Genomic DNA, 22,867 nt, shown 5'->3' on the forward strand with positions numbered 1-22,867 from the left:
TAAAACATTTGTTAAATAGATGAATGAAATCAATAAACATCTGTTGAATGCAATTTAGGAGGCCCATATTTCATTATCTGCTTTGCTGCTACTATAGGTAGTATGATTTTGAGCAAGTTTGGGCTTCAGTGTACTCACTGGCAAATTGAGAGAGCCTGGGGTTGCAAACTTAAAAGCAGCAAGGGCTGGGCAGATGCCATAAGTAGATGAAGCAGACTGAGTGGGGACTGGCCGAGTGGAGAGTCAAAGCCCCACCCAAAGGAATCAGGAAACACAAGTAGGATGGCAGACCAAATGTGCACCAATGTCTACTTTTTGGAGAAAACACAGAAATATGCATGTCAGATATTGGCAACTAATTCAAAAGTTTTTAAAAAAAATTATTTTAGACATGGTGTATACCAAACACAAGTTGTCTTCAGGCCAGAGCTGGTCTGTGGGTAGGCAGTTTGCAAGATTAGTTATTTCAAGTTTATTTTCAGTTTGACGTTTAGTAATGCCGTTCAATATAGTATTGCTATGTTGTATTATGGCCAGCAGGGGGGGAAGTTTCCTAATAAATTTTTTTTTAAGTTTGGTCTCATAATAACTTTAAAGAAAATAACAAAGCAGAAATATGAGCAGTGTAGGCTATGTCGGAGCGTCTAATTTTGTAATTTTTATTGTTAGAGACGATGTTTCTGTCTCTCTGTCACTTAGGTTGGAGGGCAGTGGCATAATCATAGCTCACTGTAGCCTCAAACTCATGGGCTCAAGTGATCCTCCCACTTCGGCCTCCCAAATTGCTGGGATTACAGGCATAAGCCACCACACTTGGCTCAGTTTTTCTTTTTCTTTCTTTTCTTTCTTTCTTTCTTTCTTTCTTTCTTTCTTTCTTTCTTTCTTTCTTTCTTTCTTTCTTTCTTCTTTCTTTCTTTCTGTCTGCCTTCCTTCCTTCCTTTCCTTTTTTTCTTTTTTCTTTGAGACGGAATCTCGCTCTGTCGCCCAGGCTGGAGTGCAGTGGTGCGATCTCGGCTCACTGCAAGCTCTGCCTCCTGGGTTCATGCCATTCTCCTGCCTCAGCCTCCCGAGTAGCTGGGACTACAGGCGCCCGCCACCACGCCTGGCTAATTTTTTTGTATTTTTAGTAGAGACGGGGTTTCACCGTGTTAGCCAGGGTGGTCTCGATCTCCTGACCTCTTGATCCGCCCGTCTCGGCCTCCCAAAGTGCTGGGATTACAGGCGTGAGCCACTGTGCCCGGCCGGCTCTGTTTCTAATTTTTATAGATTTTGAAAAAGTGAGAAAGGATTTCAACCGTCCATGAATTCTTAAATTACTACTTAGACTGACTGGTTTATCAAGGAATCAAAGGAAGACATCCATTCATCCATTCGTTTCTCTGCTGTCAGGTAGACCTGCCATGTAGTACGAAAACGTGTAGATCATTTTATCTCCAGCAAAGGAAATAAAACTTAGAGGATTTGGCAGCTGGAAGTGGAAGGAAAAGATAAGAGGAAAAGAGTAACAGTCATTCAACACCTACATTGTACCAGAGCCTTTTATGTGGCTTATTCTCACAACAACCCCTTCTTGTGACAAATCCTTCTTTATTTTTTTTATTTTGCAGAAAAAGAAAAGGCTTAGAGAAGCTCAGTAGTTTACTTAAGATAACACAGAAAGAGGCCGGGCGATGTGTCTCATGCCTGTAATCCTAGCACTGCACTTTGGGAAGCCGAGGCAGGTGGATCACCTGAGGTCAGGAGTTCGAGACCAGCTTGACCAACATGGTGAAACTTCGTCCCTACTAAAAAACACAAAAAATCAGCTGGGCATAGTGGCACGTGCCTGTAATCCCAGCTACTTGGGAGGCTGAGGCAGGAGAATCACTTGAACCTGGGAGGCAGAGGTTGCAGTAAGCCGAGATCGTGCCACTGCACTCCAGCCTGAGCGACAGAGTGAGACTCCAAACAAAACAAAACAAAACAAAACAAAACAAGACAAATCAAATCAAAACAAAACAAAGATAACACAGAAAGAAGCAATGGTGAAATTCCAGTCCCTGTTTGACTCTACAGCTGTGAAAGTCCCACCTAATTACATTCTCTAAAATGCAGTGCTGGCAAATGTTCACCAACTAGCTGGGTGGATAAGGGGGTATTCATATAAATTTGTTATAAATTACATGAATATAAAGAATGGTAGCACATAATTTATAAATGATAATAAAGTATACAACAGTCTTTATTATAAATTCCATATGGCCAACTGGTTCTCATAGAATGCTTTTGTTGAGTTTTACCAGACATATAAGTATACTTATAAGTATAGACTTAAGTAAAACCTTAAGTTGGCTGTAGACATACTAAGAGTATATAGATAGACATAGTATAGTATAGTATAGTATAGTATAGTATAGTACAGTATATCTATTTATATACTTACAGCCAGCCTAAGGTTATAATTCTTCCAACTTAAGGTTATAATTCTACCATGATTTGACAAAATCAGGCTATGAATAAATGCTTGATTACTACCTGATTTAGCCAAGAAGTTGCTCATGGTATTGATCGACAAGTATACTTTTGATGTCAGTGTTTGTTATTGTTTTCTTTTACATTTAAGACCAAAAGGAAACAACAAAGACGTATGTTAGAACTTCACTTGTTCAACAATGACATGAGTGAATTCTTTGCTCTATCTGACGATAATTTTCAAATACTGGAAGAATACGCTTTCCCTTTTTTCCCCATATTTTGTTTGTTATTAACAATGTACAACCATAGGTATGATAAACATTTAAATTTAGTCCACATTAACATTTTATCCATAACTTTCTTAAGTCTAGATGATCAACAAAACAATAAGTCAAGCCCTGATTTGTAGTGTTTGCCAATTTTCATGGTGTAAATGCTCCCACCAAGAACAATTTCAAGCTATCTGCACAATGTCGCTGAACACAGAGCTGGAAAGAGATTTGCACCATTTAACATAGATAAGATAGACATAAATAACTTCAAGAGCACAGATAATAGTAAAATTATTCAAAGGTGATATGTTTTGAGTATAACTCATCCTTACTTTGGACAGCAGTGTGTGGCCATAAAAATGACTATACAAGCTCAGACTATGTGATCTTTATCAATGGGAAAAATTACAATTGTTCCATGACCTTTAACATTATTTTTTTGTTAAAGCATTGCTAAGTCTCTTACTGTTGGTTGTAAATGTATAGGGAAATGAAAAAATAGAAAAGCTAATATTTATATAGTATACCAATTAAAAACATGAGAAGCATTGAGAGTTAAGCGTTTTATTTCTTTGCAAAAAAATGTATCAGTAGTTTAAATGGTGTTTGCATTCTTCTTATCATATAACTTAGGATTCACCTTTTTTATACCTTGGCAAATTGTCATACTCCTTTGCAAGTTTGGATCAGCTTCCAACATTTTATCCTCTGTGCTCTGAATGTCGTGAAATATCTCTGAGAATTTCTCTAATGTGAATCTTTTTCAGCATCAGTTCCTCTCTGGGCTATCTTCATTCTTTTTGTCAGAACCACTTTGCTCATTTATGTTGATAAGTTTGCTTTCCCTGAGTTCCTCTGGCTGCACCTGTACAGACTCTAGAACAGCAGTGTGTCAACATTCCTACAATGAGCTATTTCCTCTACAATTCCATTTACATTTATGTCAAATTTTACTTCCAGCATTGTCACTTTTTATTTCTTTGCTGCACCCTCATCTTTGTTGGTCAACTCCCTCTTTTGATTCTATCCATTTTTGTCAACTGTCATGTGGGTTCGTCACTGGAGGACAAGAAGGTAAAACAACCACACAATTTGCTGTCTGCAAGAACTGAATGACGGATGAGCAGTGCTCCATCACTGACAGTCTTTGAAAGAAGAGATGCGATTGGTCACTGATCATGAAGCACATCTATTGCCTGCAAAGTGATTTGTGGGCCAAAGAGCTAGCACTGAAGTTTGTACTTTATGCAATCACTCACAGCTAATATACTGTGGTGACTAAAATTTGAACTGCGTTGTTGGCAGACTGGTATTATTTAACTAAACGGTGATAACCAAAATTCGTGTATCCTGGATCCATGTAAAGTGAGGATTGCCCTGTATTTACCTTTGCTTTTAATATAATTTAATTGTAACTTTATGTAATTGAATTTTTAATGATGACTGTGTTTAACAACTGCTTCATAAAATTCCTGTAAATTTAACAATTGGCTCTCACAAGCTGGTACAAGCGAGATTTAGCACACCACTGCAGAACCTCATGAAGCATCTGGTATTTCCCATTTATGTTAAGCAAGGGGGCTGTGGCTTCTTTAAGTTCCCAGGAAGAATGGCATAGCCAGAGCTATCATTTCAAGGCTCATATTCTTTAAACTCCCCTGATAACTGCATTCAAATAATCTAAAGGGTTACAATAAGCCTATAACCTTATTCTATATCTTCTTGGTATCCATCAAGACGATATATTTGAAAATTTAATAACTTTTAAAAAGTGAAACATTTGTTTGAGCTCTTCTCTTTCCTTCCCAGCCTTATTTCTTTCATTAATAGCTGAGAGAATCTGTTTGTCAGCTTTCAATAGGTTATACTGCAGTAACAAATGATCCCCAAAATCTTAGTACCCCAAACCAGCACAGGCTTATCTTTTTCCCTTGTTATATGTTGCTCCCAGATTGGTGGCAGCTCTGCTTCTGTCTGCAGGTCACATATGCTCCATGGGCCTTCTTTATTTTAGGATTCTGACTGAAAGAGTAAAAAATATTGGACATGCTTTCTTATTGGAAGAGGGAAAAGATGCAGAGTTGGATCTTGAAATGGTTCTTAAAGCTTATGAATGAAACTGGCACATTGTCATCTCTGTCACATGCCATTAGCCAAAAGAATTTGCATGCCCTAGTCTAATATAAGTGGGGAGGAAAGAATCATCAGGGAAGAAGGGCACTGCAAATCCCCCATGGTAACAGGTGAGGAAGTACAGCCATCCCTCGGGATGTGCGGGGGATTGGTTGTAGGACTCCTCTTGTACACCAAAATCCACAGATGCTCAAGTCTCTGATAGAAAATGGCATAGTATTTGCATATAACTACACATTTACATCGTCTCATATACTTTGGGCCTGGCACAGTGACTCATGCCTGTAATCCCAGTAGTTTGGGAGGCCAAGGCCAGTGAATTGCTTGACACCAGGAGTTTGAGAACAGGCTGGGCGACATAGTGAGACCCCTGTCTCTACAAAAATAAAAAGAATGAAAAGTAGCTGGTGTGGGGGCACACACCTGTAGTCCTGGCTTCTCTGGAGGCTGAGGCAGGAGGATGACTTGAGCCAAGGAGTTCAAGGCTCCAGTGAGCTATATTTGTGCCACTGCACTCCAGCCTGGGTGACAGAGCCAGATTTTGTCTGTAATACATACATACATACATACATACATACATACATGCATACATACGTACACTACCTTCATCCATTCATCCATCCACCTTCCCATATACTTACATGCTTTTTTATTTTTGAGACAGGGTCTTGCTCTGTTGCCCAGGCTAGAGTGCAGTGACTTGATCATGGCTCACTGCAGCCGCAACCTCCCAGGCTCAAGTGATCCACTCACCTCAGCCTCCCAAGTAGCTGGGAATACAGGTACGCACCACATGCCCAGCTAATTTAAAAAGTGTGGTTTATTTGTTTTGTTATTATTATTAATTATTATTATTATTATTATTGCAGAAATGAGGTCTGTTGCCCAAGCTGATCTGGAACTCCTGGTCTCAAGCGATCCTTCTGCTTTGGCCTCCCAAAATGCTGGGATTACAGGCATGAGTCATTGTGCCTGGCCACATATACTTTAAATAACCTCCAGATTACTTATAATACTAACACAATGTAAGCACTATGCAAAAAGTTGTTATACCATATTGTTTTTTATTTCCACATTTTTATTGCTGTATTGTTATTTTTTTATAGTTTTTCTCTGAGTATTTTCCACCTGAGGTTGGTTGAATCTGTGGATGCAGAACCACGGATACAGAGGCTGTGCATAGTCATCTCCAGGGAAGTGAAGAGTAGAAATGAAGCTGTTTTTTGTTTTTTCATTTTTTGTTTCTTGTAAAAAGACAGGAATAGCTTTTCAACAACTACCAAAGCTTAGGGATTTGATTTTTTAAAAATTCACTCACTGACGTTAGGTATAAGCCCTATACTGAATGGCCCAATAGCTTGTTACTCAAAGAGTTGTTTCCGATCAGCCTCGGCATCACTTGACAGTTTGTTAGAAATGCAGACTGTGGGGCTGGGTGCCGTGGCTCACGCTTGTAATCCCAGCACTTTCGGAGGCTGAGGCGGGTGGATCACCTGAGGTCAGGAGTTTGAGACCAGCCTGACCAACATGGTGAAACCCCTTCTCTACTAAAAAATACAAAAATTAGTCAGGCATGGTTGTGAATGCCTGTAATCCCAGCTACTTAGGAGGCTGAGGCAAGAGAATCGCTTGAACCTGGGAGGCGGAGGTTGCAGTGAGCCGAGATCACGCCACTGCACTCCAGCCTGGGCAACAGAGCAAGACTCCCTCTTAAATAAATAAATAACTAAATGCAGACTCCTGGGTGACCCCAGACGTTCTTTTTAGCCTCTCTCTCTCTCTCTTTTTTTTGTATATTTTTGTGTTTTTTTGTATTTTTTACTACTTATTTTTGTTTTTCTTTTTGTATTTCAATTTTTTTTACTACCTTTTTTTCACTTCAAAATTTTTTAAAAATAGATTTCTTTATTTTCTGGAATTTTTCTAGCCATGGTAACCCCAGGCCTTTTTAATCAGAATCTTCATTTTAGCAACATCCCCATGTAACTTATGTGTACACTCGAGTTTGTGAAACTTGGGCCTAATGGACAGCTTTACTTGGATGCTCCTTTTAGCACTTGTTTTTTTCCCCCAAGCCTAATTTTCCTGTATCTATATTTCCTGTATTCCCAGATACCTATCTTCCTTCCTACTTTCCTTCCTTCTCCCCTACCTCCCCTCCCTTTCCTTCCCCTCCCCTTCTCCCTTCCCTTCTCCCTTCCTTTCTCCCTTCCCTTCTCCCTTCCCTTCCCTTCTCTTCCCTTTCCCTCCTCCTCTTCCTCTTTCTCCTGGTATCATTGGTTACTCCCTGTCAAATCCTTCAACACTGTTCCTGTCTCCTTACCATCCTCATTGTGCTGCCTCAGTTCAGACCTGGAACTTATCCAAACTAATACTTTTATCTGACTTCCTGGCTTTGAGTCCACCCCCACTCCTCCAACCTTCCTCATTACTTTCCAGGTGGTCTTTTTAAAATTCAATTTTGACCAAGACAGTAGCAGTGGAGGTGCCAAGGAGATGCTTGGAGCAATAGAAGGGGCAAGTAAACATAACCTAAGTGAAAGCAGAGCTCTACTTATCAAATTCAGCTTCAAGACGAGTCCTGGACCAGTTTCCTCAAAGCTTCTCATGAAAATTCTGAAGTTGCCATTGGATGCCAGCCTGCTTTCAAATTTTCACTGTCACTGTCAAGATGATGTCCAATCTCTTGGAGGACTTTTCGGAGGACTTTTCTTTTCTTTACTTTTTTAGAGACAGGGTCTTGCTGTATTGCCCAGGCTGGGCTTGAACTCCTGGCTTCAAGTAATCCCACCTGGGCCTCCCAGTGCTGGAATTCCAGGCTCGAGCCACTGTGCCTGGCTTTAGGAGGACATTAAATTCTCTATGACCACAATCTAATTTTAAAAGATTTCTATTACCCTAAAAAGAAACTTTGTGCCCATTACAGTCACTTTTTGTTTTTACTCATCAGCCCCAGGTAATCACTAATCTACTTTCTCTTTGGTTTGCCTTTTCTGGACACTTCATACAAACGGAGTCATAGAATATTGTGACCCTTTGTGACTGGCTTCTTTCATTTAGCATAGTATTTTCAATTCATCAGTGTTGCAGCATGTATCAGTACTTTCTTCCTTTTTATCGATGAACAGTATTTGGTTGTCCCACATTTTATTTATCTTTTCACCAGTTCATGAGTTCTTCCCACTTTTTGGCTATTGTGAATAATGCTGCTCCATATATTTGTGTAAAAGCATTGTGTGGACATACGCTTTTATTTGTTTTGAGTAGATACATGTATCTTGATATCTTGGGTAGATATCTGTAGTTTCTGAAAGGGATAGTGTGGTAGCGTTTTAAAGTTTTCTCAAGGTGACCAGTTATTAGGTGATGGAGTTAGGACTTCAACTCAGGTTGTAAATCATTGAGATTTTCAATGACCAATCCTGGTTTCCACCCCACAGAGCCCAAGAAATAGTCTCAACACAGTGAGGCAAGAAATTGAGGGCAAAGAGAGACAGTAAAAATAAGCTAGCCCCATAGTGTCAAATGCTAGACCAGATCTCTGCTCTGCTATTGGATGAATCCCAAAAGCAACAGAAGTATTAGTGAGAGACAGATTGACCTTTGAGCGTTAAAAAACAAACAAAAGACCCTGCCTCCTCCCACTGGAGGATTTATTTATTTATTTATTTGAGACAGAATCTCACTCTGCTGCCCAGGCTAGAGTGCAGTGGCATGATCTCGGCTCACTGCAACCTCTGCCTCCCGGGTTCAAGTGATTCTCCTGCTTCAGCCTCCTGAGTAGCTAGGATTGCAGGTGTGCACCACCATGCCTGGCTAATTTTTCTATTTTTATTAGAGATGGGGTTTCACCATATTGGCCAGGGTGGTCTCAAACTCCTGACCTCAAATGATCCACCCGCCCAGGCCTCCCAAAGTGCTGGGATTACAGGCGTGAGCCACTGAGCCTGGCCCCCCTGGAGGATTTAGAGGATAATTAGCCAGAACCTGGAGGAGTTGAAATGTCATCAATGGATGTCAAGTTTAACTCAACAAACACTGAGTAGCTAGGCTGCTGTGGGGGACACCCTGAGGACTGAGATCAGTCTCACTCACCCCGGAGTCTAGGGGCTGGTCCTAGTGGGTGCTGTTACCGTCTTGCTGGGCCCGATGTGCTGGGCCTTGGGGTGGGCCTGGGAAACTGTTTTTAGAAAAACAGGTTGAGATATAAGGGGGAGGGGAAAGCAAGTTGACCTGCGTTTCTGCAACAGCCTTCTTATAGTCGGCCTCCTCTTTATCTCACCCCTGTTGTACCCGTTCTACAAGGTGGCCAGAGTGATTTTCCTGGAACACACACTCACCACTCCTCTGCTTTAAAATTTGTCCGTAAGCTTCCTACTGCGCTATTGTTAATTCAGCTGCATCTCTTTGCCCTTGGGGGCAGTTGCTGTCTGCGGGGAACCCATATGATAAGCATTTTTCTCAGGGCCAGGACAGTGCCAGGCAGGAAGGGCCCAGTAAAAAACCCATCCTTGTTATATCCAGTGTTTTCTCAAGGGCACGGAAGCAAAGAAAACCATATTTAAATTTTTGTTTTGAATTTCTTCTGTCTCAATGTCTGCAATATACACCATGGCACCAGTCCCTTGCTTGCCTCCCTAACCTCCTCTCTCAGCAGTTTCCTCTGCAGAAGCCCACAGCATCCTTTCCCGCCCCCACCCCCCGACAGCATATACTGAACTGTGGCATAATTGAGTGTTTACTCATCTCCCTCACTTACTCTTTTTTTTTTTTTTTTGAGATGGTGTCTCACTCTGTCGCCCAGGCTGGAGTACAGTGGTGCTATCTTGGCTGACTGCAAACTCTGCCTCCCAGGTTCAAGTGATTCTCCTGCCTCAGCCTCCTTAGTTGCTGGGATACAGGCGCCCACCATCATGCCTGGCTAATTTTTGTATTTAGCCAGGGTTTCAACATGGGGTTTCACCATGTTGGCCAGGCTGGTCTCGAACTCCTGACCTCAAGTGATCCACCCGACTCAGCTTCCCAAAATGCTGGGATTACAGGCGTGAGCCACCGTGCCCAGCCTCCCCCACTTATTCCTAAGTACGGAGTTCAGTGAGGGTGGGGACAAGGCCTTGCTTGCTGTAGGAATCCTAGAGTCTAGAACGGTCCTGGGTGCACAAAAGGAGTTCAGTGTAGACGTGGGCTTTGCTCCAGCACGGAGTGTCAGCAACAGAGTTCTTGACTAGAGGAGAAATAGCTGCTTGTTTTAAAAAGAATGAAAGCAGAGGCCCAGAGATTTCCCCCCTATGAATGGCAGAAATTTCTGTTGTGGGCCTGAAACAATTGCCCAAAGATTGTTCTTTCTTCCCAGCCTAACAAAATGCTTTGCACAAAACACACTGACTTTTGAAAGCTATGTAGCAATAAATTTACACACTGAGAAAGCCCCAAAGCCCTAGAAATAGACTAAAATTAATGAAAGAGTTTATGGTTTAAGAGGGTTGCAATTGTCATATAATAAGATTGGTTGAGTGTTTACTGTGTGTCAAGTATTCTTCTAAATGCTTGACATGTATCAATTCAATCCTCAAGACAATTCAATGAGGGAGTCACTCTTATCATTTCCAGTTTTATAGGTGAGAGATATAGAGTAATCTCTATCTGATGTGCCCAAAGTTAAACAGCTAGTAAATGGTAAGGCCTGAATTTAAATCTAAGTAAAGTTTCAGAGTCTATACAGTCACCCACCAATCAATGACTCATGAGTCAAAGATCTCACCAAGCTTCCTGCTCCAGCAGAGAACCCTTCCGGAGTGGTTCCTCCTGGGTAAGAATAAGGTACAAACTCCATGCCATGGCATCGCAGGCTCTCAACATCTGCCTGTAACTTGGCTCCCCTGCCTGGAGGCTGAATCTCCCTAAGTTCCCTCTGTGCTTCTCTCACCAGATACCTTATCTTTCCCTGTAAAATGCTGCAGACTTTCATGGCTTTCTATCGTGCCATTGGCTGTGCCTGGCAAACTCCGACTTTAAATGTTTCCTTCTTTTGCCTTTTCTCCTCCAGGCAGAAATAGCCACCCCTTGCTCACATTCCCATGGCGATGAGTGATCTGCACGTACCTCTATCGCATCCTCAGCACATTGCTCTGAAGTTATTGCTGCATGTGTCTGTCCCCCTCATTAGACTGTAGGCTTCTTCTTCTTCTTCTTTTTTTTTTTTTTTTGAGATGGAGTCTTGCTCTGTAGCCCAGGCTAGAGTGCAGTGGTGTGAGCTCGGCTCACTGCAACCTCCGCCTTCTGGGTCCCGGTTCAAGCAATTCTCCTGCCTTAGGCTCCCGAGTAGCTGGGATCACAGGCATGCACCACCATGCCCAGCTAATTTTTGTATTTTCAGTAGAGACGGCGTTTCACTATCTTGGTCGGGCTGGTCTTGAATTCCTGACCTCGTGATCCACCCACCTCGGCCTCCCAAAGTGTTGGGATTACAGGCGTGAGCCACTGCACCCGGCTGACTGTAGGCTTCTTGAGGAAAGGGATGGTATCTCGTCTTGAGGTCAGTCTCATCAGGGAGACGAATTCATTGAAACACCAGTGCAACAACCAATACGTGAAATGTAATTTATAATTTGTGTAAGTCTGGCAAATAATGGAGAAGGCAAAATCCCATTTACAATACAGAATTTACTTTCTCGAGATATGCATTTGCTATCTCCCAACCCCAGGGCAGTTGCCCCCAAATCAATCTCTCTCAACTCGCATGGAGAAGCCAGCTGTGTTCAGGTCTTGCTTTTCTTGCTTTGCACACAGCGTCTCTCCTGCTGGATCTTTTATATCTCTTTAGGCCAGTAACATTCAGTCGCTTCCCGGGTGAATGCAGCCAGCCTGTCCAGCTTCCTCAGTTCCTGACTCACCATCAACACCACAATTGTCCAGGTGCAGAAAAGGGGTGGGTGGGGGAAGCTGTGGCTACTAAAGGGTTCGTGTTTTCCCCCATCACATCCACCTGTGTGTTCTCGGGAGCTCTTAACTCAGAGCCTGATACAGGATTGGTGCTCCTGAGAGTGACTTATCTTCCCCTCTCCCTCTCCTTCAGATGTGTCCAAGGCCTTTCACAACTTGGCCTCAGCATAAGAGTTCTGGGTCTCAAACAGGCAGGCCCACTGCTCCAAGACCAATCTTCCTGCCTCCTTCCCTGCCTCTGCTCCGCCCACTTCTCTCTCCAGGGGCTCCCTTTTCTGCAACACCTAAGTGAGTCTATACCCTGCCCTTGTTTCAGTTCTTCTTTGCCTGACATCCTCATTCCCCATCGCCTTGTCCGTGGGATCACCACCGGCTGCAGGGCCGTTCATCTTGTGATGCTGCCTGAACCATGACCATGGGCTGGCTTTCTCACAGTGTCTCCAACTAATTTAGTGAATTGCTTTATCTCTTCAACTAGACTGCATCTTTCCCTTCCTCCCTCCCTCCCTCTCTCTCTCCCTCTCTCTCTTTCTTTCGAAGGAGTCTCCCTCTGTTGCCCAGGCTGGAGTGCAGTGGTGCAATCTTGGCTCACTGCAACCTCTGCCTTCCGGGTTGAAGCAATTCTCCTGCCTCAGCCTCCCAAGTAGCTGGGATTACAGGCATGCACCACCACACCTGGCAAATTTTTGTATTTTTAGTAGAGACAGGGTTTCACCATGTTGGCCAGGCTGGTCTCAAACTCCTGACCTCAGGTGATTCGCCTGCCTCGGCCTCCCAAAGTGCTGGGATTACAGGCGTGAGCCACCGTGCCAGGCCAGACTGCAAGTTTCTTAACACAACCCAAAACAGCCCAACTAGTTTAATTAAAGAACAAAATTAAATCATAACCCCCAACAAGGCATTACTATATTTCAACAAATCTTAGACATATTATAAGAACACACCTGACTTCTGAAAAGTTAACATGTGAAAAGTATGTGTCTTAGATGAAATGTGGTGTTATTTCTATCCTGCAGATGCTCAATAACTAGAACCTAACACTTTTCCAGATCCCCTGGTTAAGTTGCTGTGCCCTAACACACCAGGCACGCTCTGCCCCGGGATGTTAGCCTTTTTGGTTCCCTGTATCTGGAATGCTCTTCGCGCATGGCTTGTTCTCACCTCCTTCAGATCTTGGCTCAAACGTCACCTTCTCAGCGAGGCCTTTCTTCACAATGTTTAACATTTGCAACACCCCCTCCCCACGTTTCATTCTTTTACACTGATTTTTCTTTACGGCATTTACCAGTCTAATATTCTATTACTTATTTGTTTATTGCGGGTGAACCCCCACTAGGGCAGGGATTTTGTTTATGGCTGTTGTCATTGGCACATCGCAGGCAGTCAATAAGGATTGTTGAGTGAATAGCGTCTGAGCTTTACCGGGTCAAGGACGTGTGTGTTTCCCCGCTGCTTGTATCCTCAGTGCCTAACACAGATGCTGGCAAACAGCGGGCCCGTAATAGATACTCAGTGACTGGGGATGGATGAGGCGCCTATGAGCCAGGTCACTTGCTAAGGCCATCAAGGCTATCAAGGGCGAAGAGCAGGGGACCAACTCAGGTGACGCCTGGGCCTTTTGTCCCTCTGAGCAGGAGCTGCCTGACTCTCCTGTTTGGGGGAACAGACTTTTTTGGAAAAACTTCCCCCAGTCTTCCCAGTGCGCAGTGTAATGCTTTGCACGTAGTGTGGCTGCAACAAATATTTATAATGTGTTTTAATCCAGCGTGTTATTGCAACTAGCCCACAGCCGCTTGAGCTCCTCAGGGGTAAACTGGCATGCAGGTGTCCGTTGGCCCCTCGGAGAAGTAGTGAACAAACAGCACAAAGCGCGCCCGCCCTTCTACAAAGAGCTTTCCCAAAATCCAGGCGGAAGAGCTTTCCTGCCGCTTGGGCACGTTGACCATGACCCCCCTCCCCGGCCAGACGACCTCTCTCCCGCCAACCTTCCCTTCTCTAGATGGGGGACAGGAGGGGAGGGAAGCCCTCCCTTTAAGGACCTCAGCTGCGCGGGAGCCGCCGGGAGGGGTCCCCCTCCTGGGTCTCGAGCCCGGCCGGGCGCGCGGGAGCGGGGAGCGCGCGCGCGCCGGCCTCGCCTCCTCGCCTCCTCGCCCGATCCGGAGGCTACGTGCTTTCTTTGTCAATGAGGCGCCGCTCTGAGCTGCGGTAGCACTCGCGGCCCGGGAACCCGAGCCGGAGCCGGGGCTGGAACCCGAAGCCCAGCGAGGAGCGAGGAGCCAGGACAGCGGGGCGCCGAGGCTGCAGCGGCGGCGGGAGGGAGGGACCCGAGCGCGCCCCGCGGCCGCCACCCCCGTTCCCGGCAGCCTCGCCCCCTAGTTCTGCAGGAGCCGGCCCGGGGGAGCGGGCCCCGGGCGGCGCCCGTCCCACCCTCGCCGCCCCAATCGCGCCGGCGCGCGGCGACAGGCACCGTGGGAACCCCGGCCCGCGCCCGCCGCGGCTCCATGCGGGCCCGGCCCCTGCGCGGGTGAAGCCGCGGCTCCCTGGAGCCCGCCCCGGGCGCGGCAGGACGAGCGAGCCAGTCGCGCCGCTCGGCGCCCCCTCCCTCTGGCGCCCGGGCCGTGGCCGGCGATGCCCGGTGAGGACCGGGGCGCCGAGGGCTGGGCTCCCTGGCGCGGTGCAGAGCGAGGCAGCGGCCTGGATGTGTGAAGCGTCTCCATGGCTCCGCAGGAGGCCAAGCCTCAGGGCTCAAGGGAAGCTGGGCCCGCGACGCGGGGGCGCGGGGGCCGGCCCGTGGCGCGTGGGCTTGGTCGGGCTGGCTGGGGAGCCGCGCGCTGCACGGGCGTGAGGGGCCCCGGGGCCGGCGCGTCCCACGATGCGCCCCCGCGGCCACCGACGCTGCTGCTGGGACTCCTGCTGCTGGCGGCCCTCCTGGAGCACGGCCAGGCCGACCCGGGTAAGCGCTCGGCGGCGGGGCGTCCGCGGAGGTTTCTGGAGGAGCGGGGCGGCGGGACGGGACCCATACCTGCCCAGGTGGCGGTGGAGAGGTATTGGCAACACCGGCTCTGGGATTCTCTCCGCCCTTTACTGCTGCAACAGCAGGCGAACTGTCAGAAATCTGTCTTTCGGGAAGGCACTTTGGGCGGGGAAGAAAAAAAAAGGTGCAATCGCCTCTTCTTTTTGGACAAGTTGTAGAACCTTCCTAGTGGTCCCGCAGGCACGCTTTATTTAGAGAAAGATGTGTGTTTAGGACACCTTAAACGGGAAATGTATCATTAGAACACGTTTCAGGGTGGCAAAGTCCCTGGTATTTTGGGCTCTCTGTTGAGTGTCCACTTTGTCTTAGCTGCATGAAATGGCTAGAGAGTTTTAGGCAATCCGCGTGTCGGCTTCCCAAATATCAACACAGTTTCTCCTGTGTTGATAGCGGAACCCTTTTCTTTTGGGAAGGAGGTCTCTCCAATAATTGCTTGCACCTTGCAAAGGGATGCAGGCGCTCATTAAGTATATAATCCACTGTTTGCAGGTTAGTTAAAAATAGTCATGCTTGGCTTGTAGACTTCCAGCAATCCCCAGGAAATAGATTTCTGTAATTCCTTGGACAATTTTGAGAAATCTGTTGTAAGTATTCTAGGTGGGGGTGGATTTTTCTGCTAAGTGTGCTTCAAAACTTAAGCTGTGCAGTAAGCAGTTGTCCTGGAAATAATAATGATTACTGCCTGCACTTGGAAAGGGCAGGCTTTTGTGTTTCTGACGAAATTCTGAGCTCTTGATACACTGCCTTATCAAGGAATATATTTCTCACTTCAGATAATGTGTTCCTGTAGTTTTGCATTTTTTAGCAAGGACTAATGACTTCTTCTTTCTCAGAGTACCCCCTCCCCCAAATTAGATTAAAATTCCTAATTGTAAAGGGGCTGACATTGTTTTAGATAAGAGAGTTTTAAGTTAAAAATATTTCTCGTCTTCAGCAGCTTAATTCAGAGCCCATTTTCCTTCGATTCACTTAAAGAGTCACGGACAGGTGGTGCTTGTGCTTGCGAGTTACTGTCAGATAATTTTCTATTGCGATTATAGTGGTTACAAAGTTCAGGAATCTTTGGATGTGTGCCTCAGACTTGAGAAAAACCTCTGACGAATTTTAGCCCCCGATTTTTATGCCTGTAGCAGTTTTTAGTGATGTGTATTTGGCATAATTGTTAAAAGATAAGGCCTGAGAAAGACCCACGTAAATACCTTGGTATTCATTGGCTCAGAAACATACATCCTGTTTTTGATTAAAGGATATCAAGTCCTTGGTCGTTTTTGTGAACTGCTTATGAGATGTTTGCTTTGGGATGATGTTCATTTGTTCAGCCATCTGTAATATGTGAAACTGGCTTTCATGTGTTGTTCCTGTTCAGCCTGATGTTGGGTGATTTCCTCGGATCAGTTTTGAATTTCTGATTTCCCTTCTGACCTTTGTACCTTGAGCCTTCTGAACCTCCCTGACTTTCCTTGGCTCCTCTTTCAGACCGCCAGAGCCTGACTTAGGGGACTTCTCATCCACATTGTTTGGGTTTAGCCCTGGTGTCCTCTTTCTTTTTCCTTTCAGTGTGGTGGTCATGGGGATACGGGGCTGGGAAAGATGCTTTGATTACAGTGATGGTAAAAATCATTAAAAGTTGATGTTCCTCCCCAGAGTCCTCTCCGTCTTTCTCCGTCTCATCCGAGCGACTCGTTGCTTCCTCTATGCTTTTTGGATGCACTTTCTGCTGTCCCCCTTTATGACCAGCTTCCCGTGGTCCAGCCCACCTGTGGATTCACAGTCCACCTCTGAGCTCCATGATTTTCTGTGGGTTTTGCCACTGATTCAATTCCATGACTCAGTGGAAGGGTTAAACACTGGGTTCCCTGTGTGTAACTCTTACCTCCTACCTGCTCTCATTTGTTCTCTGATTTCCACTGGAGGCAGTTTCACCCCGGGGTAGGTGAGTCCTGGGCCTAATGCAGGGCATCCTAAGGGGTTTGTGGGAAGAAGTGGTGTCAGGAGGGAGGGAGGAGAATGAATGACAATTTCTGGGGCCTTTGACTTTCTGCAAACAACCTAGTTTGGAACTTTTTCTGAGGAGTCGCTGCGGTTTGGTGTTGCCACTCATTGTAGAATGCGTCCGACCCTGAGATGTCTGAGATCTTACTCAAAGTGCTGGCTTGCTACAGTCCCATCATTTACATGGCTGCTCTCCCTTGTTGTTTAAGGAAGGTTAAGCCAGACATTTGTCTTGGTTGAAAAATGGGCAAACATAGATTTGTTTCTGGAAAATTCTGTAGCAATTGTTCAGCACCTTCCTGTCCTGGAGACTCTGCAGTGTGTCCCCAGTCTACTTCCACCCACCCCACCCCAGCCTCTTTTGCTTGAATATTCTAAAGGAATCAGAGTTCCTTCTCTTTTCCACATAAAGGAAAGGCTGTTGTCATCTTCACTGCCCTCCATTAGACTCCTAACTTCCATCTCCGTCTTCCGTCTTGCTTCCAGTCAGTAAGCTCTGTTTTGGATGCGGGAGGTTGGTGTGGGAAAGAAGTTTCTTTGTAGTACTGAGTACTGACACCCTGTATTCTCTTTGGCCATCCAGGCTCCGGGCAAAATGGTAGAGCTCAAATTTGACTTCACTCTCTTTTTAACTACTGAGCTTCCATTCAGTTCATGTCAGTAAACATTTACTGTGTGCCTGTTATGTACAGGGATAGTGCTCATCTGTTCATGGGCAGCTACTCAATGTGACTGTCTGGGTCTCAGTTCTCTCATCTGGAAAATGGGGACAACAATAGTTCCAATCTCATTGGGTTCTTGTGAGGATTACATGAGTTAAAGCATCTAAAGTGTTTAAAACAGTGCTTGGTATACAGTAGGCGCTCAGTGAATGCTACCTGCTGTTTTAAAATGGCAGAAACGATGGAATGTTTACTCTGTCTCTAGGTGCTGTGCAGGGGCAGGGGATACAGAGGTGAATAAGGACGAGACAGTTTGTAGAAGCTCCTCAAGAAGAGGGCGATCAAGGCCCTTGCCCTCTGTGCTGTGTGATCAGAGCTAATGAGGGAATAGTTAATTCTGGGGGCATGGGGGCCTTGAAGGATGAGGTGGGGTTGGCAGTGTTGATGGTGGCATTTCTGGCAGAGGAAAAGTAAAGGGTTCTTTGTGGTCAGAGCACAGGGCGCTGTGGGGAGGAGTCCTCAGCACCCTCTCTGCATGCTGGGGCTTCCCCAGGCCCTCCTCTGCCGGCTGAAGGGCTCTGAGCGGCTGTGTGCTTCTCCCTCCAACTTGTTGGTTCCTGATTTACCTTCATTTGCCTATTGCCTGTTACAATACCCAGCACAGAATAGGAATTTCTTAAATTTTCAGTCTCTACCCTCCTGTTCCCCCTGCTTGGCTGTTTCTGTTAGATTTTAGAATACTGTCTCATTTAAATAATTCACAGTAAGTTGTGAATGACTGCTTTATTAAGGGAATATATTTGCATGTTGATAGAAGGTTTTGCTGATACCAAAGAATTTCTTCTGATTACGTGATAAATTTTAGCATCAGTGACGTATGGTGATAAGAAGAATGTATATTCTGTTGTTTTGGGGTGGAGAGTTCTGTGGATATCTATCAGGTCCGCTTGATCCAGAGCTGAGTTCAGGTCCTGAATACTTCTGTTAATTTTCTGTCTTGATGATCTAATATCGTCAGTGGGGTGTTGAAGTCCCCCACTATTATTGTGTGTGAGTCTAAGTCTTTTTGCAGGTCTCAAAGAACTTTGTAGGTCTCTAAGAATTTTATGAATCTGGGTACCCCTGCATTGGGCGCATATGTATTTAGAATACTTAGCTCTTCTTGATGAATCGATACCAAAGAATTTCTAATTTAGAACAGTGTGCAGGGAGATGGTTTTGACCTGGGACGTCCTCCTTGCCGCTCCCCAACCTCTTTGTACACATCATCAACTTGCAGTCGAGTCTAGAACAGGTTCAAGTTCATTTGTTCATTCATTCATTCCTTTATTCAGTATGTTTTGAATGCCTCCATATTCTGAGGTAACAGTAATGAACAAAAACAAGGCCTGTTCTCACAGGGATTAGAGAGAATGGGGCTTGTTTTTGTTCATTACCGTTACCTCAGAATATTGAGCCCAGTGCCGTCCAAACTTGACTGTGCTTACCAATCACGTGAAGATCTTGTTGAAATGTGGATTCTGATTCAGTAGGTCTGAAATAAGGCTTGAGAGTCTGCATTGTTAACAAGCACTTGAGTAATACTGACGATGCAAGTTTGTGGACCCCATTTTGAGAAATAAGTGGCAATAAGCAAATACCTGTAGGTCGGGTGATGGTAAGCTCTATGGAGCAAAATAAATCAGGGTAGGGGATAGTGCCTTCACACATGAACTTGTCTAGATGGAGTGGTGAGAGGAGGCCTTTCTGAGGAGATGGCCTTGAGTAGACCTGACAGTGAAAATCTGGGGGAAGAATATTCCAGGCTGTGGGAAAAGCAAGTGCAAAGGCCTTGAGCAGAGATTGTGCTTGCGTTGTTTGAGGAAGAGCAGGAATGCCAGTGTAGAATTGAATGAGCAAAGGGAGAGTAGTGAGAAATGATGTTGAAGAGAGAGGTGGGGCTGGATCCTATAGGACTTACTGGCCATGGTGATGACTGGGTACTTTAGTTGGAGTGAGATGGTCAGCCATTGGAGCATCCAAACAAGAGGTGACATAATCTGACTTCAGTTTTAAAAGAATCACCCTGGTTGTTGTGGAGAGAAAAGTCTGTAAGGTCAAGTATGGAAGCCAGGAGATCAGGAAGGAAGCTGTTGTTGAAATCAATCTGCAGATGAAGATGGCTTAGAGAGGGTGGTAGCAGAAGTGGTTAGATCTTGGATGTCTCTTGAAGATAGAGCTAGTAGAATTATCTGGTGGATTAAAAGGGTAGGAGAGAAAGAGAGGAATTGATACGGCTCCAAGGTCTTTGGCTCAAGCAACTGGGAAGATGAAGTTGCCATTAATTGAGACAGCAGTTCAGGTTTGGGGTAAGAAAATAAGAGTTCATTTGGGGGTATGTAAAGCTTGAAATGTTTATTCAAGTGGAGATGTCAGGTTGCCAGTTGAACAAAGTAGTCTGGAATTCTAGGGCGATAACAGGTCCTAAGGCATACATTTGGGAGCCATCAGCATGGAAGTGAATAAGAAACCTAGAAAGTGAGTATGGAGAAGAGAGAGGGAGATCTGAGCAATGAGCCTGGGATTACTGCAGCATTCAGGGGTTCAGGGTGAAGGGGACCAGCAAGAGATAGAGAAAAAAACAATGAGGCAGTAGAAAGAGAAGAAAGTGTATATGGTGTCCTGTGTACTAAGAGAAGAAAGCAATCAAGGAGGAGGGCGTGACTGGCTTGGACAGATGCTGCTGAGAGTGGAGTTAGATAGGCACTAGCAATGCATGTTGAGTTTGGAGGTGTGAAGGTGGTTAGTGGCTCTGAGAGTGATGGGGATAAAACTCTAACTGCAGATGGTTCAAGAGAGAAAGGAAAAAGAGGCATTGGAGGCAACACATAAGACAATTCTTCTGAAGTTTTTTCTCTAGAGAAAAGCAGAGTCATGGGGGAGGTGGGCCAAGGGAGGGTTAAGATGAGGTCTAATTATATGTGTTCACACTTTCTCATTTTTAAACATGAAAGACATATGACCAGAGTGTTTGATTTGGTGTTTTTCCCCCAAATGTAGATGGCCCAATAAAATATATTTTGACTTTTTACTCTGAGTATGATTAGTACTTCAAAGATTCTTACAAGATGTCCCAAATCTTGCCTCCCATCTCATCCTTCCCATCCCCACAAAGTAAAGAAAATGATCTTGGGGCCAGAGCACAGGGCGCTGTAGGGAGGAGTCCCTGGCACCCTCTCCCTGCCCTGGGACTTCCCCTGGCCCTCCTCGGGGGACTGAAGGGCTCTGAGGGGCTGGGATACTGCAGCATTTGGGGGTTCAGGGAGAAGGGGGACAAGCAAGAGACAGAGAAAATAAAATAACAAGGAGGTAGGAAAAGAAGAAAGTGTATTAAATATTAAAAGGACAGTGTTACTGTCCTTTTAATACTGGCATAAAACAAGTTAGATATCCCTTTGCTGACCACATCCTTCCCTCAAACTGACCACCACCATGGAAACTTCAGGATCCTGAAATTCTGATGACGACCAGAGAATCTCTCAGAAGCTTACTTAGCTCAAGTCTCAAATTACTGGAATATGATCTGAGAATATTCAAAATGAATGTGCACACTTCCCTTTTCATTTTCATTAACCTTCAAGCCCGTATTGTGGTTTTCTTTCTTTCTTTCTTTTTTTTTTTTTAAAGACAAACAAAAACTCCACTCTTCCCCAGACAAAAATGAATAGTTGGAATGACCTTAAAACATTTTCGTTGCTTGACAACATATTAGAGGGGATTTCTAAACACACAGAGGGACACATTATTCTGGGTCACGGGATGGCTGCCATGGATGGTGACTCTCTTTGGGGACTTCAGGACCAAAGGAGCAGTTAGCAATCTGGGTGTTGTAAATGTCAGTTTTAGGAGCTGGCGGGAAGGTGGCAACTGAGTCATATTAATTCAGCAGTGTTTATCAAGCACCCAGCATGTGTCAGGCTCTCCACTAGATGCTGGGGGTGTAGTGAGAACAGGCCAGGCCTGGACCCTGCTCTCAGGCAGCCCGTGGTCCAGGACAAGAAACTCTCACTCGGGCAGGTGCAGTGGCAGGTGGGTAAAGTACTTCCATGAATTGGGTCAGGTTGGGGGATGTGGCAGGACAGCAAGTGCCTGCGTTGCTCAAAGAGGCAGCCACTGCTTAGTGGCAGCCTGCATGGGACCGAGGCTCAGGGTGCCATAGTTCTGACTTCTCAACAAAAGGCAGATCTTTATTTAGAATCTTTTTGTTTTCAAGTATCACCAATTAGTTCAGATTTCTAAAATGTCATGCAGTACAAAGAGAACACACGCATCAGCCACCAGCTTTTTCTTCTTTTTTTAAAGTCAAGTTTATTAAGGTGTAATTTACATACAGTGAAATTCATCCTTTGTAGGTGTGCTGCATGATGAGTTTTGACAAAAGTGTGCAATCATGCGTCCACCACCACAATCCAGATACAGAACATTTCTGTCACCTCAAAAAGTTCCCTCTTGCCCCTTGCAGTTAATCCACTCCCCCAACACACCCAGTCCCTGGAAACTACCCATGTATTTTCCATCCCTGTAGTTTTGCCTTTCCCAGAAGGTCGTAGAAATGGAATTGTACTGTATATAACATTTTGCATTTGGCTTCTTTCACTTAGCATAATGCTCTTGAAAATCATCTGTGTCATTGCATCGATCACCAATTCTGTTCTTTTTATTGCGGAATAGTATTCCATTGCACCACAGTTTGCTTATGCATTCAGCAGTTGATGGACATGTGGGTTGTTTCCAGTTTATGACATGGAAGTCTTTCTGTGGGCAGTTTTCATTCCTTTTGGGTAAATGCCTAGGGGTGGGATTGCTTGGTCATGTGTTAGGGACGTATTTCGCCTTATAAGAAACTGCCAAACTGTTTTTCAAAGTAGCTGTACAGTTTTGCATTCTCATTAGCAATGTATGAGAGTTCTAGTTGTTCCTCTGTATCCTCACTGGCATTTGGTATTGTCAGCTTTTTTTTTTCCTTTTAATTTAGATGTCAGCCATTCTAATAGTTGTTTAGTGGTATCTCATTCGTTTTAGTTTACATTTCTCTAATTACTAATAATTTTATTGTTGCATATCTGTTCATGTTCTTACTTGCCATCTATATCTCTACTTTGAAGTGTCTGTTAAGTTATTTTGCCCATTTAAAAATTGGATTGTTTTCTTTTTACTGAGTTTTGAGCTTTTCTTTATATAGTCTGGATACAAGTCTTTTTATCAGATGGGTGTTTTGCAACTGTGTTCTCCCGGTCTGTGGCTTGTCTTTTCATTTTATTAACAGCGTTTTTTTTTTGTTTTTTTTTTAAAAAGGAGAGAAGTTTTAAATTTAAATTAACTCTATCAACTTTTCAATT

General features: G+C 44.8%; 1 protein-coding gene across 3 annotated transcripts in view; it reads left to right on the plus strand.

Moving 5' to 3' along the window:
- The first annotated feature begins 14,506 nt into the window (after positions 1-14,506).
- Positions 14,507-22,867, plus strand: part of KIAA1549L (KIAA1549 like) — a 296,602-nt gene continuing 288,241 nt past the window's right edge. For all 3 annotated transcript variants that reach the window (XM_003830391.7, XM_034932384.4, XM_055094267.3), the window contains exon 1: positions 14,507-14,754. In XM_003830391.7, coding sequence (XP_003830439.3) covers positions 14,517-14,754 — 238 coding nt within the window. In that variant the 5' untranslated portion in view covers positions 14,507-14,516. The remainder of the gene's footprint in view (positions 14,755-22,867) is intronic.

Source organism: Pan paniscus, chromosome 9 (assembly GCF_029289425.2).
Source record: "Pan paniscus chromosome 9, NHGRI_mPanPan1-v2.0_pri, whole genome shotgun sequence".
Lineage (NCBI taxonomy): Eukaryota > Metazoa > Chordata > Mammalia > Primates > Hominidae > Pan > Pan paniscus.